This window comes from Triturus cristatus, chromosome 4_1 (assembly GCF_964204655.1).
Source record: "Triturus cristatus chromosome 4_1, aTriCri1.1, whole genome shotgun sequence".
NCBI classification, from domain to species: Eukaryota; Metazoa; Chordata; class Amphibia; order Caudata; family Salamandridae; genus Triturus; species Triturus cristatus.
In genome coordinates this window covers 1037061595-1037079577 of record NC_140585.1, presented here as the reverse complement: position 1 = coordinate 1037079577, position 17983 = coordinate 1037061595, and the positions used below count along the sequence as shown (strand labels likewise).

The 17983-nt window shown below is 43.4% G+C and overlaps 1 protein-coding gene across 3 annotated transcripts in view; it reads left to right on the top strand.

Annotated features, from left to right (window-relative positions):
- The window catches only part of HDAC10 (histone deacetylase 10), a 440238-nt gene that overhangs the window by 322235 nt on the left and 100020 nt on the right, over positions 1-17983 (top strand). For all 3 annotated transcript variants that reach the window (XM_085653979.1, XM_085653977.1, XM_085653978.1), the window contains one exon: positions 8976-9043. In XM_085653979.1, the coding sequence (XP_085510105.1) occupies positions 8976-9043 (68 nt within the window). The remainder of the gene's footprint in view (positions 1-8975; positions 9044-17983) is intronic.

Sequence of the window (17983 nt, the reverse complement as noted above, 5' to 3'; positions counted from 1 at the left end):
TTTTATCTGGACCGCACAAAGCAGTTCCGGGTGGACGACCAACTTTTCGTTGGATATGTGGGTGCTAAGAAGGGGAAAGCTGTGCACAAACGGACCATCTCTCGGTGGGTCGTTTTGTGCATCAAAATTTGTTATTCCTTGGCAAAAAAGGACCCTCATATTGGGCTGCGCGCCCATTCTACTCGGGCCACGGCGGCTACTACTGCTCTGGGACGGGGTGTCCCTTTGCAGGACATCTGTCAGGCGGCAACGTGGGCTTCGCTACACACGTTTGCCAGGCATTATTGCCTTGACAGCCAAGTCCGGAGGGATGGCTTCTTTGGCCGTTCTGTCCTCCAGGACTTTCTGGTGTGATCTTGGTTCGCAGACCCACCACCGGGGATGGTATTGCTTGGGTATCTATTCTACGGTGAGGAAACTAACTAACGTGTTTCTTTCAGATGAACAAGTTACTTACCTTCGGTAACGATGTATCTGTAAGAAACATTAGTTAGTTAGCTTCCTCACCGACCCACCCATCCTCCCCGTTCTGCGAACTGACATCTAGGGTTAAGGTTATCCTTTTCAGGCCCCTAGATTTTATTTTTGGCACCAGTGTCGGTCTTTGCATGGCTCTGCGTTCCTGGCGCGGAAAGCTATGTACAAGAACTGACGTCAGCGCGCGAGGGCGGCGTCTAAGTACTCCGACGTCATTCCGGCGCCCGACGACGGACGCGGAGCCGCAGACGACGCCTAGCGACGCGCAAGGGGTATTGCTGACGAAAAATCTTCCGGATCCAGTCTGACGCCTGGGGATATTCTAAGGTGAGGAATCTAACTAACTAAAGTTTCTTACAGATACATCGTTACCGAAGGTAAGTAACTTGTTCTTTAGTTCTTCTCTGTTCAACAACTGAGCCATATTTCCACCGCGTTGGGGTAATTTCAAGACTTTAAGAACTGTCCAACGGATGTCGTCCTCATTATGATTGGCCTCAGAGAAATGGTCCACAAGAGGGGCATTTGGTGTCCTGCAGCGGATGCGGCTTCTGTGTTGGCAGATCCTGGTTTTAACTCTTTGTGTGGTTTGACCAATATAGATTTTCTGACATGGGCAATGGATGAGATAAATCACATTCGCTGTATTACAGTTGGAAAATGAATGGCTGTGTACTGTGATGTCCTTAAAAGTAAAGCTTTTACCCTCAACCGTAAATGCACAAACATTACAACCATTACCTTTAAAATGTCCAATGACGGGGGAAAGACCCCAGACAGCATTGAGAGTAGAAGCATTTTTAGAGACAGGTAGGGAGGCTCGGATCAGGTGATCCTTCAGGTTTTTATTCTTTTTTAATGCAAACAAGGGTTTATCTATATTTAGATTTCCTACATTCAAAATGGGCCAATGATGTAGTATCATCTTCCTCAATTTGTTTGAAACCGGAGAGAATGTTGTGACACATGCAATTCTTTGCATTTCATTTTTGAGTTTAGGGGTCAGCAAGATTTCTCTGGGGCAGTACCAAGCACGCTTTGAAGCATTTTTTACAATTCTTTTTGGTTACCCTCTAGCTTTCAATTTAGAGGAAAGATAGGTTGCCTCTCTAAAATAATCTGCCTTGCAAGAACAGTTTCTCCTGATTCTGAGAAATTGGGAATAGGGCAATGAGTCCCTAAGGGCCCTTGGGTGATTGCTGGTGTAGTTCAGAAGTGTATTCCGCTCTGTGGGTTTGCGGTACAACCGTGTAAGCAACTCTCCCTCAGAATGAAAAATTGTCAAGTCTAGGAAGGCAATGGAATTGTTGTTAGTCGTGATTGTGAAAGACAGGCCTGAACAATTGTTATTCATCCAATGTACAAAATGGCGTAGAGCTTCAACATCTTGTCTCCAAATAATAAAGATATCATCTATGTATCTACGCCAGAAGCCAATTCCCTGGAAAGAAGGGGTTTGTGGGAGTCAGGATGACATTTGTTTCTAGTTGGTCCATGAAGAGCACTGCTAAGTTAGGGGCAAAAATTGCACCCATAGACGTGCCTTTGATTTGTTGGTAGAAAGTGTTGTTAAACATGAAAAAATTCAGTGTAAGGCACAGTTCAAGAAGTTGTAAAACAAAAATACTGGGAACAGCATGTGGGCGTGGACGTGAATCGAGCATCTTTTGTATTACCAAAAGAGCGGCTGTCTGCGGTATGTTTGTGTATAGAGACTCTACGTCCATGGTGCAAAGAGTTTCAGATGTGGGATTGTAGGGGTGATGTTCAATTAAATTTATCATTGCCATTGAGTCTCTCACATAACATTGGGTGATTGGGACAAAGTCTTTGATGAAAAAAATCGACATATGCACCAAGCGGTTCTAGAATTGAGCCGCAGGCGGAGACAATTGGGCGGCCTGGGGGATTGGTTGTGTCTTTGTGAATTTTGAGAAGTGTGTAGATTACGGGAATGCGTGGTGTAGGTTACGGGAATGCGTGGTGTTTTTACATTTAAGAAATTGAATTCTTTTTTGGAGAGAAAACCAGCATGGAGCCCTTCTGTGGTAGTTTTGTAGATCAGTCCCTGAATCTCTTTGGTGGGATTTGTTGCCAGTCGCATGTAGTGATCTTTATTGTCGAGCTGGCGTTGGATTTCGGATATATAGGCTGTTTTTTCTTGGAGGACTATGCCGCCACCTTTGTCTGCACTTTTAATGACTAAGGTGTCATTAGTTTTGAGGTGACTGATCACTTGTTTTTCTTTCAGTGTGATGTTAAAGGGAATAAACTGTTTGTTATTCTGTAGGATAGAGAGGTCCTTAAGCACCATTTTTTCAAACGTGAGTATTTCTGCAGGGATCATTGCTGCAGATGGCAGGAAGGTCGATGGAAGCCGGAAAGGAGTATTGGAAATGTGTTCTGGTGTGGGGTGTAGCTGGACAAAGGCTTGTAAGCGGATGCGCCTAAAAAATCTAAGGAGTTCCGTTTGTAGATCCATGAAGTTGGGTGGAACCGTAGGAACAAAAGATAATCTCTTTTTGAGTAGGGAGAGTTCATCTTTGGCTAATGAGTGGCTAGAAAGATTGAAAATGGGAATGGTGTTGATGTATTGATCTGAGGAGTGAACTGCAACTACCATTGGTAAAAATTGTTGCGGGTCCTCCGCTCCCCTGGTGGGTTGTACCATCGTTGGGTTTTCTTGACTCTTCCGCGTTGTGGCGTGTCTTGTGGGCCTCTGGCTAAAAAAGTCTGGTGGTGTGAGCCTCCACGTCTTGTGGTGCTGCTGCCTTGTCCAGGGTCAGAACTGTCTGATGAGTCTGCTGAGGTATCTGAGAAGCCTACCAGATTCTGGCGTCTATTGTACCGGCCCCACGGGCGATTATTCTGATGGGTAGCGTAGGATCTGTTGGTATAAAAATCTTTGTGTAGGTAAGGGTAGGTGGTCTCTACACTATAGGTTTTGATGTCTCTTAATTTTGTTAGCCTTTTTATTCTGTTCAATTCTATGAAAATCTGACACTGTTTTTTCAATCTGTTCAAGTAATTTCTTCGCCTCGGTAGTGGTGTTTGAATCTTGGATTTGCTTGAGAATGTCTGAAATCTTTCTAATACTCCTTTCCGGCTTCCATCGACCTTCCTGCCATCTGCAGCAATGATCCCTGCAGAAATACTCATGTTTGAAAAAATGGTGCTTAAGGACCTCTCTATCCTACAGAATAACAAACAGTTTATTCCCTTTAACATCACACTGAAAGAAAAACAAGCGATCAGTCACCTCAAAACTAATGACACCTTAGTCATTAAAAGTGCAGACAAAGGTGGCGGCATAGTCCTCCAAGAAAAAACAGCCTATATATCCGAAATCCAACGCCAGCTCGACAATAAAGATCACTACATGCGACTGGCAACAAATCCCACCAAAGAGATTCAGGGACTGATCTACAAAACTACCACAGAAGGGCTCCATGCTGGTTTTCTCTCCAAAAAAGAATTCAATTTCTTGAATGTAAAAACACCACACATTCCCGTAATCTACACACTTCCCAAAATTCACAAAGACACAACCAATCCCCTAGGCCGCCCAATTGTCTTGGCCTGCAGCTCAATTCTAGAACCGCTTGGTGCATATGTCGATTTTTTTCATCAAAGTCTTTGTCCCAATCACCCAATGTTATGTGAGAGACTCAATGGCAATGATAAATTTAATTGAACATCACCCCTACAATCCCACATCTGAAACTCTTTTCACCATGGACGTAGAGTCTCTATACACAAACATACCGCAGACAGCCGCTCTTTTGGTAATACAAAAGACGCTCGATTCACGTCCACGCCCACATGCTGTTCCCAGTATTTTTATTTTACAACTTCTTGAACTGTGTCTTACACGGAATTTTTTCATGTTTAACAACACTTTCTACCAACAAATCAAAGGCGCGTCTATGGGCGCAATTTTTGCCCCTAACTTAGCAGTTGGCTTCTAGCGTAGATACATAGATGATATCTTTATTATTTGGAGACAAGATGTTGAAGCTCTACGCCATTTTGTACATTGGATGAATAACAATTGCTCAGGCCTGTCTTTCACAATCACGACTAACAATTCGATTGCCTTCCTAGACTTGACAATTTTTCATTCTGAGGGAGAGTTGCTTACACGGTTGTACCGCAAACCCACGGAGCGGAATACACTTCTGAACTACACCAGTAATCACCCTAGGGCCCTTAGGGACTCATTGCCCTATTCCCAATTTCTCAGAATCAGGAGAAACTGTTCTTGCAAGGCAGATTATTTTAGAGAGGCAACCTATCTTTCCTCTAAATTGAAAGCTAGAGGGTACCCAAATAGAATTGTAAAAAATGCTTCAAAGCGTGCTTGGTACTGCCCCAGAAGAATCTTGCTGACCCCTAAACCCAAAAATGAAATGCAAAGAATAGCATGTGTCACAACATTCTCTCCGGTTTCAAACAAATTGAGGAAGATGATACTACATCATTGGCCCATTTTGAATGTAGGAAATCTAAATATAGATAAACCCTTGTTTGCATTCAAAAAGAATAAAAACCTGAAGGATCACATGATCCGAGCCTCCCTACCTGTCTCTAAAAATGCTTCTACTCTCGATGCTGTCTGGGGTCTTTCCCCCGTCATTGGACATTTTAAATGTAATGGTTGTAATGTTTGTGCATTTACGGTTGAGGGTAAAAGCTTTACTTTTAAGGACATCACAGTACACAGCCATTCATTTTCCAACTGTAATACAGCGAATGTGATTTATCTCATCCATTGCCCATGTCAGAAAATCTATATTGGTCAAACCACACAAAGAGTTAAAACCAGGATCTGCCAACACAGAAGCCGCATCCGCTGCAGGACACCAAATGCCCCTCTTGTGGACCATTTCTCTGAGGCCAATCATAATGAGGACGACATCCGTTGGACAGTTCTTAAAGTCTTGAAATTACCCCAACGCGGTGGAAATATGGCTCAGTTGTTGAACAGAGAAGAACTAAAATCAATCATCCTCTTTGACTCAATACGAAATGGCTTGAATAGAACAGAGGACTGGACAACGTTGCTCTAAAAAGCTCAACAGTTCTTTTACCAACATCTCATGGAACTTTGTCCCTTTCTTGCACTACCTTGAACCTGTTAATATGTACATTTAGTTCTACAGAACAGCCTCGCTTGTACTATTTTTTAATTTCAAATGTGTACAGTAAGATTCACAGAACTGTGCTACTCCGAATCACCATTTTGTCAATTATTGTAAAGATGTTTTTACAAATTCTGTACTCCTGAATCCTTTGCCCGAATGTTGCTTTTTTGCTTTCTCATGGTTTAATCAATTATTATGGTTCTGTCAATTCCTTAACTAATGAGTACAACCACCTCGTTCGCAGACCTTACCCTCACAGTAGTTCACCACATTTTCCCTGCGCTTGCCCAAGCCATTTTGCTATATAGCCACCCATTCAACAATGGCCCCCACACTGGTCTGAGGCGTGACAACACAATTCCCCACTCCAAAATGGCCCCCGTACTTGAGCCGACATTCTCACTGAATACACAGTCCTTCCTCTATGTCCACTCAATCTCGTGGTCCCGCTATAGATAGCATCCTCAAGCTCATTTCTCGCTCAAGGCTATCAACCCATAACCTCAACAGTCCGGACACCCACCCGTCCCGGTCTATCGAGACTCTTTTGAGGTAAGCCAGTCACTCCTGTGACAACTAAAGGCAATTTTCCAACCCTGCTATTCACCTTCCCTAACGTGATTCCTTCCCCCACAGCTCTAACCAAATATCGGTAGCCATCGCTTGCTGCCCTCCGTCCCTTCCTGTGGCTGCAGAAGCATTTTCTGACTTGATTCCAGCCAGGTTATCACACCCTCCTGACGCGACCACCAGCGGCGCCTCCTCCTCACCCCAAGGTATAAAATTTCCGGTTCTTTTCACCCGTGGCCTTTGCCAAATCAATCAGTTGGCCAACTATTTTTCCTTCCTTATTTAAAAGGCATACTCATGCAACACCAATATCACCACCCTGCCATCTGATGATCAACTGAAGATCGAGTACCGGTGTTCACGCCTCGCGCCACCTCGACGACGCCTCGTACTCTACTACCCTATTGAAGGTCAGCCACCAACGATCACCATCACTACTACTATAACGCCAAGAGATTCACCACCCTTAATCACTATAAATTGTCTGGCAAGCAATCCACAATTACGCCGTCACCCTCCTCACCCCCTCACAACTGCTTCCTCACTAATCCAAATAAGCTCCTAGGACCGTCCAAACACGGCCTAATTCCCACCGCCGTTTTTTTCACTCGTCGTTGGCCAGCATAACACTTCATTCCTTTCGCGCTTAAGCCACCGCCAATGGCTCTCTTATGTATACGTAGTCTTTTGTCTTGCTCACTGTTGCTAGTTCATTAATCAACAGTCAGTGCATGTGTCACAACCCTACGTTTTCATCCTAGGACCTCACAGTTGCTTTTGTATATTGCCTTTAAATGTTGACATGCTTCCTTTTTCTTATTGTAACGGTGGACCATTTTTCCTTTTCTCCCTTGTTCATTCCAATAGGCGTATAACTCATATCAGGCAACTTTTTAAATTGTAGTCCTGAGGATGATCCCACTGTATTAGGAGCTAGGGATCAAAACGTCGACTTTCCATAACAGCACCACAATTTATCCACTGTGTAAAATGTATTGTGGTTTCTGTTGGTCTGAGCTTACTTGAGTTTTTTATTTTATTGTAAGCCTCCTTGTTTGCTCCCAAAAGTTTTTGCCTGCTATTCCTTTCTTCTTCTCATTTCCTTGTTGAAAACTCGGTACAGGATTGTGCCCTTGTTTCATTGCTTTCGTGCTTCTTTATCTCGTTTAAAACCTTTTGTAATTTTCCAAATAAATGTTCCTCTGTCCGGCTGGACACTGGAAGAATGTGCATAGGTCTTCTCTAAGTCTATGTGAATATAGTTACATTATTTATGTTTAAGCTAAGGACCTTTTAATCATCTACAGAACACTCACACAACGACTCACACCCCCATACAACCTCTCATACACCCACTCACACACCTACACAGCCATTCACATACCAATTCAGACCCATACAACTTCTCACACACACTCACTCATGCATCTGCTCACCCATGCAGCCACTCACAACCCATCTCACTTATCCGAACACCCACTCAAACAGCCACTCATTCACCCATACAGCCACTTACACACCCAGTCACTCACTCATACAGCCACTCACACAGCCACTCAGTCACTGATACAGGCACTCACATACCCATACAGCCACTAAGACACCCACTCACACACGGATACGCAAACACCCACTCACATAATATGTTAGAAGTAGCATCACTCATTAGTAGTACACCTAGTATACTTTTCTTTTGCAGTAGATTAGTATACATGTTTAACACTCATAAACTCTTAGAAAACACTCACAATCACTGCATGTCATCAGTGATGTAATTTGAGATGTCATCAGTGATGTCACTGACCATGTCATCAGTGATGTAATACGTGAGGTCATAAGCTGTGCATTGTGGTGGCGTAAGTTAAAGTTAGCTCAGGTAACTATACGTGCTGAATTTCTATGGTTTTGTGCGTGTGAAATCTGAGTCTACTATAACGTCCCTGTTACCTTTGGGTTTTTTTCAGTAAAAAAAATATGTATATATAATATAATAAAACAGTCCAGCGAGAAAGAGAAAGCTATCACAAGGGCCAGACTTAAAAAGGTGACAGACTTATTTCTTTGGAGAATATTATGATAAGAAAAGGAGCAATGTTTTATAGATGTAGGGACAGTTTCCTCATGGAAAGGGGTAGTGAAAAAACCTTTGTGTAGTATTTATATCTATGACATATCTGTCGAATTGAAAGCTAGATTTTGGATTCTTGTGCACCATTTTATTCCGTTCTCCATGTTTATGGAAGGCTGGAAGAAAAAAAGGAATTGCAGGCTACTGATGAGTGTAAGTGGGTCTTGGGAATCAAGGGACTGATTGGAAAGGGTGCACCACTTCGGTGTTCAAGGGGGACGAATGCAAGGTAGTGATGGATTTGAGTAGGCCTCTCATTTGGATTGGATATAAGGATCTGATTTCATCGTTGGAGGGAAACTGTGGGGAGATGAGGAAGTAATTCTGTAGAGAAAGGTGGAGTGTAAAGGGCATCTTGAACTGTCGAGTAAAAGTGCCTGTTTAATCATGAAAAAGACATAAGTATTACATAGGTAAAATCAAATTAAGAAAACGGATGTGCTGCTGACACAATATGCTGAGTGACATTGGTGGCAGAGACGAATATCAAACTAATGATGGCAAAATAATTGTATGTAGCATCATGAATTAGTGGAGTTCACAGAATGGTTTTCTCCCGGTGAAATCACATGCAAGGCACCTTTTGTGGAAGTCGTCTGTACACATTCTTAAAGCTAAAAGTATGATGTAACCTGCACATGTCTTTTCCCTTCTAGTGCGGTAGAATCCATTCAGAATGTGAGAGCTGCACATAAGCCATACTGGAAATGTTTGGCATACAGTGGTGAGTGTGTTTCATTTCTTGGTGTTGTTTGGGTTGACGATACAGAAGTGTATCCAAACCTTTTCTGTGTGGATGGAGGTTGTTACTCAGCAAATGCCTTTAATACTCAAGTTTCCTTTGTCTGAAAGTTCAGAGAAGGCAGGCATTACTCGAAGACTTGCATTGGCTGCAAGCTCTTCACCTATACCTACTCATATTTAACAGGAATTGCTCTTTAGTGCATCACTGCTTTATTTCCTCTTGGAGCAAGGCATTCGAATTTGGGGAGGAGTTCGGAAAGGTATTGCATACTGATCAGTGACCAGGAAGGATGCTGAACTCCAGCTGTCCTTGGTGCTCCCCACAGGTCTTAACTCTTTTGTGTTGATAATATCACCACTTCTTGTTGTTCATTATCGTAATTCTCATATGCCTTGAATTGTGTTTAGCTCGCCAAAACCTCAGTAGAAGAGAAATACCAAAAACGCTAGTGTGTTAAATGTACTTCCTCCATTGCCAGTCTATTTCCACTCATCTGGACTCATTACTTATGAGTAACATGTCATCACAAGAAGGGGGCGTCTTCTTCAGTAGCTTCCACTTTATCAATGCATTTGAACATATCGATGTGTCCTCTAGTTTCATGGTAGGGCTTGGTCTCTTTTCAGCCAGTGTTCCACTCCTTTAACTTCCCGCACTGCTCAGATCCTACCTTGTCGCCAACATTAACACGTTTCTACATTCTAACCTGTGAGGGCTCTGATGACCCATGCCCGAAACCTTAGGTTTAGCTTACCCCTCTAAGGGAAGTCTCTTGGTTGTTTTACTACGTGCAAGAATTTGTACTTCTTTACAAACCGACCCATGCAAATATCCTGGTCCGTTTGACTTGCACTTTAAACTGGTGTAGACAGAATAGCAAATCCTGCTTTCATTATTTTTGTAGTTGTATAATAGTAATGATTGAACCGATTTTACACCAGTCCATATTACGAACTTGGTTTGCACCAATGCCTAGCTGATTATGCCCCCTTTGCAAAGCTGATACACTTGTATTCCTTATAGCTCAGCCCATATGTGTTCGAGTGTTAACAAAGAAAAGCCAATCATTAAACCATAATTGAAATGGGGCAGACTGATTTTATTTCAAATGATTGACGCATTTGATTGCATCTCTTACTATTATAGCGTAGAGACAGTTAAAATAATCCATATCAAGAAATCCATTTTCACGTTCTGCAAAATTTCAGTGTCGAGCAATCCTATTTTCTCTTATGTTTCTGCCCAGCAAGTGCTTAAAATGTATGTTTTACTATTATTGACTTTGTCCACCCCTTATTTCCTCCCGTACTCACCAGTGTCACTAGTGTACCAATGAAAACTAAGATAGCACTGGGCTCTTCCGTTTTTTTAATCTGTTGTCATCAGCTCTGGAAATCGGAACACAAACATTTGCACAGGCAAATACCTGTTACTTTGCCAATAATGGTGTGTTTTAATTTCATACACACCCATCTCGTGGCAAGACCCTGGAAAATGAAACAACAGTTATAACCGGAGACTTGGAAAAGTAATTCAACAGGCACTTGGTTACGTTTACTAAGACCTAACACATGTGCTAAATGCTTTGAAGATGAATGAATGAATGAATGATTACAGTCTTATATAGCGCATAGCTACCCGAAGGCATCCCAGCGCTTAACTCACTAGATCTTGAGGAAATCAGGCAAACAGGAAGGTTTTTAAACTCTTCCTGAACCTGAGATGGTTAGCTTCCATTCTGATGGAGTCAGGAAGTTTATTCCAAAGAGTGGCGGCTTGGAGGGAGAAGCGCCTGCCTCCCATTCGCACTCTCCTGGTTCTAGGAATCGCAATAAGCTTTTTATTTTCAGACCTTAGGACTCGTCCTGGTAGAAATAAATGAAACATAGATTGAATCAGGGAGGGTCCTATTTTATTAATAGCTTTATGGACCGTAGTCAGCGCTTTAAACTGTACTCTTTGCTGGACAGGCAGCCAATGTAGTTGACGCAGTGCTGGCTTAGCAGAAGTCCGACGAGGGATATCCAGCAGCATTCGAGCTGCGCAGTTCTGTACTGTCTGCAGGGTTTTTATGGTAGCTTGTGAGGTGCCTAAATACAGCGCATTCGAATAGTCCAAGCGTGAGAGAATCAGCGCCTGCACTAATATTCTCCTGGCCTCAAACGGAAGGAGTTTGATTATCTTCCGAAGTAGTCTGATCAAGGCATAGCAGGTTCCTGCCACCTTGCGAGCCTGAACGCCTAAGTTCAGGGCAGGATCAAGCCAGACCCCCAGGCTCTTAATTTGTTCTTTCGGTAGCGGTGGAGGGCCCAGATTAGACGGCCACCAGTTCTCTACCGTATTGGCTGGTTTATGACCTAGCAGCATCACCTCCGTTTTTGATCCATTCAACTTTAAGAAGGATCGGTCCATCCATTCCTTGACTTTATTAAGGCACAGGGAGAGGTTCTCAAATGGGGCACCCTGAGAAGCCAGGGAGATGATAAGCTGCGTGTCATCTGCATACGTTACCAGCTGTACTCCCCAGGGCAACACCACCTCAGCCAATGGCCTCATGTAAATGTTAAATAGGGTAGGGCTGAGGGAAGAACCCTGGGGGACACCGCATTGCAGACGCATTTGGGGGGAACAGGCATCATCCTCAAAGACCGCAAAAGTCCTATCGGACAGAAAAGAGCGCAGCCACTTTAGTGCGCCTCCTCCGACACCTACTTCCATCAATCTATGAATCAGGATGGAATGATTCACGGTGTCGAAGGCGGCACTAAGATCTAATAACACAATGGCTGCCCTATCTCCATTGTCCACAATCTTCCTAGCCTCCTCTACAACAGTGATTAGGGCTGTTTCGGTGCCCTGCTTAGCTCTAAATCCCGTTTGGGTGATATGGAGGGAATTGCTGCTCTCAAAATAGGATCCCAACAATGCGTTCACATGCTTCTCCGCCAGCTTACTAATGGTTGGCAGTAAGGAGATAGGGCGATAATTAGCCCAGTCTTCTGGGTTAAGGTTTGGCTTCTTCAATAAAGCTTTCACTTTTGCCTGTTTCCAGGAAAAAGGAACTGTGCCTGATGTAAGTGAGGCATTAATCACCTCTTGAATAGCTGGAGTTACAACATCTGACACCAACTTTAGGACGGTAGGCGGGGCGGGGTCCGCTGGAGAGCCTGATTTAAGATTATTCAAGAGGGACCATGCAGTAGGATAATCTAATTGAGAAAAATGACACAAACCGGTATTACCGGTGTCCATTGAGGGGGGCAAGATCTCTTCCTCGGGCAGTGGCTTAAACGAGGAGAAAATATTATCCACCTTATCGGAGAAATAATGCGCCAATTCATTACAGCGGGAGCTTGCCAGTTCAGGGTCGTTAACAGGCAAAGGGGGAGTGACCAAGGATTTGAAAATTTTGAAAATTTCCCTGGGGGCATTGGATGCCGAATCAATTTTTTCCTGATAGTAATTTGATTGGGCAATTTTGATTCCCAGTTTATATTTCTTCAGGGCCGATTTATAGATGTCCTTGCTCTCTTCTGAGTAGTTTTTGCGCCAGTGTCTCTCCTGTTGCTTACAATGGCGCTTTAAAGCTTTAAGTTCCAATGTATACCAGGGTTTTTTATTGTTGCCCTTCCTATGGGACAGTTCACTTTTGGGGAGGATGACATCCAAAGAGGACGTTAGCCATTGGTTAAATTGTGTATCGGCTGTCAAAGGGTCCTGGGAGAGCGCAGGTAATGAGTCACTCAGTTCCTTCCTCCACCTCTCGGTAGAGAGTTTGGACCAGACCCGTATGGACCTCCTTGTTGTATTGGAGGGCTCAGACAATATCAATGGAACCAGGGAGAAGAACAGCAATTTATGGTCAGTCCAGGGAATATCGGTAAATTTCTCAAAGATGAGATTATCCAAATTGGTGTAGCAATGGTCAAGAGTATGTCCAGCTTTATGAGTAGGGCCTGTCACTAATTGCCTCAGCTGGAGCACTTCTAATCCTGCGTTGAGACTCATGCAGGCTGGCAAATGTGTCTCATTGGAATGAATGTTAAAATCACCCAGTAATGTGAAATTAGAGGTGGTACTAGCATAATTAGTGGCACAAATGGGAAGGTCATCAAAGAATTGACCATAGGGACCCGGTGGCCTATATAGCAGGATGTAATTTCTTTTTCCAGGACGCCATGCGCTAGTCAGAATTGCACATCCACAAAATAGAGTTTTGCACAAATGTATATATATAAACGAGCTACTTATTGAACAACCTCTAGAAATTGGTGTTTGACTATAGAATAACATCACTGAAATTGCTTAAAATGGAAATGCAACTGCTTATCATGTACATGGTTCTGACTGTATGAGCAAATAGCTATTTCAGAATTGTTCCAAATTGGTGTCATCCACAAAAAAGGGATCTCCAGCAACTTGTCATGGCAGATCCTCTGATTACCATATTAGGTTGCAGGAACCCCATGAGAACAGAGTGCAGCCAGGAGAAGGTAATTGGCGTCCAGAATGTCCACTGATGAAGTGGGTTTCTGCAGATTTAGATTTCCAGCGCTCAAAATCCTGGCAATTCTTAGGGAACGGTAGACACACACAGCATTCCAGACACAGTGCCTTCTCTTTGGTGACATTAATCTCTTTCATATATCATGTTTCCAATGCTAAGACTGTCACAGCCCATTGATATAGGGTGATGCATGCAGTATAGTTTATCCCAGCTGTGCCTGGCCTTCACATATGAGGGTCAAAGTTATGCCTGATTTTCTGAATAACCACATGAGTATAATATACTTTCATTTACTCTAAATGAGGTCAATTTACACGGTCAGTGGTTATGCTGAAAATCTGTGTACCACAATTAGAAAGAGGAAGAGCATTTTCAGTATAGCTCACGCTCCAAAACATTCATCAACCACGCCAAGAGAGTGGTAATTGTTTGGAAAAATTGGCTGCATTTGGTAACAGTATGAGGCAAAAAACAAACAATATGATATATTGTATGAGAAAGCCTCACCCATAATTTTAGGGCAAGTTTCATCATCTTCTATCTTATCCCACCTTGAAAGGATACTATCATGGTGGCCTCAAGCTAAATGTGAGGGAGTTCAAGATAAAAAAGGGATCCATAATACTGTTATACCCAAGGGATTTCCCTTTATTTAAGGGTACACAATACAGGATTAAAATTAAAATTCTTGATTGTTGGTGTGGTTGATACATCATGTATGTAGTGGTCCTTACTACCAAAGGCTATTGGAAATCAGAAAGAATTGTTAACAGTTAATACATAATCTACTCATCACAATCTTCGAGATAATCAACCAGATTGCTGTCTATCTACAGCTCGAAACCTACTAATACATAATCTACTCATCACAATCTTCGAGATAATCAACCAGATTGCTGTCTATCCACAGCTCGAAACCTACCTCCTAGAGAAGTTACCACAGTCCGGATTATCTCTGGTTAGCCTTTGAACAGAGCAGGTCTGCACTTCACTGGGTGCACCATTTTCTTTAAAACCAAACCGTAATCCAAGAATAGGTCACTCAAATATGTCAGGCTGAGAGAAGGTATACGTACACTCACACCGGATTTCCCGGAGGAGCCACGGACGCTAGCCCCACTGCAAGTGATGCTTAAATGCACTTCGGCCGCACGACTTGTCTCTCTAATCTATAGAACAGTCCACACACAAAGAGAATACGCGGACCCAAGCTCCAGAGCGAGATGGGAACAGGAGCTGGGGATGACAATCTCAGACGACCAGTGGGAATTTTGCTGCCAGCAAACTGAGAGAGTAATAGCCAGCAGTAGACTCCGAATGATACACTATAAATACTTACACAGATTATACTACACACCGGCTAGGTTGCACCGATTCCACTTGCGTGATACAGACTGTTGCGACAGGTGCAGGGCGCCTGCGGCGGATTTTATGCATCTGGCTTGGGAGTGCCCCGAGGTACATCAATACTGGAAACGGGTGTTTGAGGCAGCGTCCCATATAACGCATACAACTGTGGAACCCTCGCCCCTGACGGCACTGCTAGGGTTTGTTAAACAGATTAAGACAACACACCGGAAATATGTCGCTGTTGCGCTCTTGTTGGCAAAGAGGTGGGTGGCCTGCCGGTGGGGAAGGGGGCGGGCCCCGAAGTTTAAGGATTGGATTGCTGACCTGGTGACTTGCCAGGAGCAAGCTATGCTATATTCGGAGCTCTTGCCTAGAGCCTCTAGGCATCGAAATATATGGGCACCGTTAACATGCTATTTACTCGAGCACCCGCTCGAAGGCACGGCTCCGTAGTGCGAGAGAAATACACACTGATGAAGAGGTGGGGGGGAGGGAAAAGGGAATAGGCTGCACAAGCTATGCAATTTGTCAATAGCTGTGGACTGACTTGGAGGGAGATTGCAGGGCGATAGCTTTGGGAGAGGTTCCATAACAGGTCTACCGTCTGTTGGAATGTGAAAATGCCAAGGGGAGGGGCTGCGGGAGGGGGGAATCACATGCGATGGCGAACTCTCTGAATTTAACATCAGTTGGCTTTGAAGTATGACAGACGCCAAGAACAATGTAATGCTTTGATGTATAACTGTAAACTTTGTATACATATTTATACTGGGGATGCTACCTGAGAAATATATGCCACGATTGTTGTTGATGTTATGGGTTGGAAATCTAATAAAAAGAAGTTAAAAAAAAAAAAAAAAAAAAGAATGGGTCACTCAAAACATTGAGATGTGGTCTCTCTCTCTCTCTTTTTCTCTCTCTCTCTCTCTCTCGATAAGACATTTGTTTCCTCACTTTTGATTCTATTCGCTGGTCTAGAATACCATCAAACATGTAGTGGACATCCAGTGGAAAGCTAATTCCATGTTAGTAGGTGTACTGAGTCTAGTTTGACTTAGCAAGTTCCAAAAATGGATGAATAGTTAGTGTCAATTCTAAATGATTAGTTTGAACTACTTGCCAAGTATGATGTTCATTACCTGACACAGGTGTTCTAGCCCTCGATGTATGGCATGTTTCATCATACGGTTCTCCCATCTAGCATTGGGGGAGTAACATGAGAGTACTGGACAGTCATCCTAGGTTAGTGATCTGTCATTCGGTGTTAGAAATTGTTGGCTCCTAAAGACTTTGCCTTTAGTTCCCTAGTGTAATTAAAATATGAAAATGTCCTCTTTCTATGATGGGTGTAACACTGTCTGTCCCATTTGAAAAATGTGGAATGTGCCAGGGTAGGCCAAGAGTGTTCATGTTCCTCTGACAAAAGATTAAAACCACTAACTGGCTCCTCATGTCCAACAGTTTGGCATGTTTCTGCATTAAACTAGTGGCCTGGTGAGTTCAAGTGTGTTGTTAGGTCTCATGTTGTCTTATTGGTGGTCTCACTAGAGTTAAAGAGATTGTGGTGCTGCTCAGCTAATCTACTAATAAAGTGTATAGATGATGATCTGTTTCTATATAGTCGTCGTCTGAATTTGATGTATGCAGACATAAAGCTCAAGGGATATATAGTACGCGTAGATACATTTTTTGCTCCAGAAGGCTGAAGGATTAGGTCATATATAATGCATGCAGAAAAGATCCACCTTGCAAGGAACTGGTAGGTTGTCTAAAACACACATTTGCGCACAGGATCTGCACATGATTCAACAAGTGACTTCTACATACACTATGATCCTGTGACTTCACAGAGACTGTACTGTGGATTTGTTTTGATTAAAAACACCCCAGACCAAATAACACAATTTTATGCAAGATATGAGGAAGGATGTTATGTGTATTATTATAGTATTCGTAATAGGAGGAACGGGGACTTTTTTTAGATCCAGCATACATGCCCCTAAGAATAGTGGTAAAACAAGTAGCATGCAGTTCCTGAGAGGAAAGGGCTGGAAGGGGGGGTGGGGGGAGGGGAAGAGGGAGACTCCAGGTATGAAGTGGGAGACGGGAGTGGAATAGCTCCTATAAGGAGCAAGGGCCCTCACACACCCCGAGAGGTGTCATGCTTCATCATAGGGCGGCTCCTTGTTGGGCCGGCACTGCAATGCCCAATGGGCCCCGCAGGGGGGCACTTTGCCGGAGGTCTTCTTAGTTTGCTGCAGTGAAGCGCAAAAAACGGGGGCGGGACGTGTGTAAGGTGAGTAGAAGTGGGAGAAAAATGTGTGTCTAAAAATAGCTATGGGTGTCCAAAAATAACTTTATTCATTGGATACCGATGCTATGATTAAAAACAACCGACTATGAAAGTCATTGCTGGCGAGGAAAATTAAACCTGCTACAGGTTAAAGTGATCTGTGAATGGTGGAAAGGGTCAAATGGTCAACATGTTTCATGCCCAAGATATCCAGTAGGATCAATGGCATTTCATCAGGACCAGGAAATCCTCATCTGCTCTAAAGGGGACGGTCGGAAGGTCTACTAAGATTCCGTGCCCTGAGGTCAGGACTCGTGTCGTAATCCAAGGTGCAAGTGGAAGTGAGTGTAAAAAACATCTACCTTCTGGCAAAAACCTAGAAGGGGATGTGGTAAGACCCCAACCTTGACGTCAAGACACTCGCACACTGGCGAGGGTGAACAACTCAGTCAGAGGAGTTCCGATGCGTGGGACCTACCCACGTCTGGACATCAATGGAATTATTACAGTGCCACATTTGCCATGTTAATTGCAGAGGCTAGTAAAGGAACCTAGGCTCGCCATACTTGGTATTAATTTTGTGTTCCTGGTGAGATTTGGCAGATCTAGTGGATTTCCTTTAAGAGGAACCCACCTTTTTTAATTGTGCTCTGCTTATTGGCCACTCAAGTGGGCCACGCTTGGCGTAATTGAACAGTATGGAGAAATGATTTTGTTTAAATATGTGATCCGTGGAGGTGTGTGGAATCACTTGTATACTCTTCGGAGT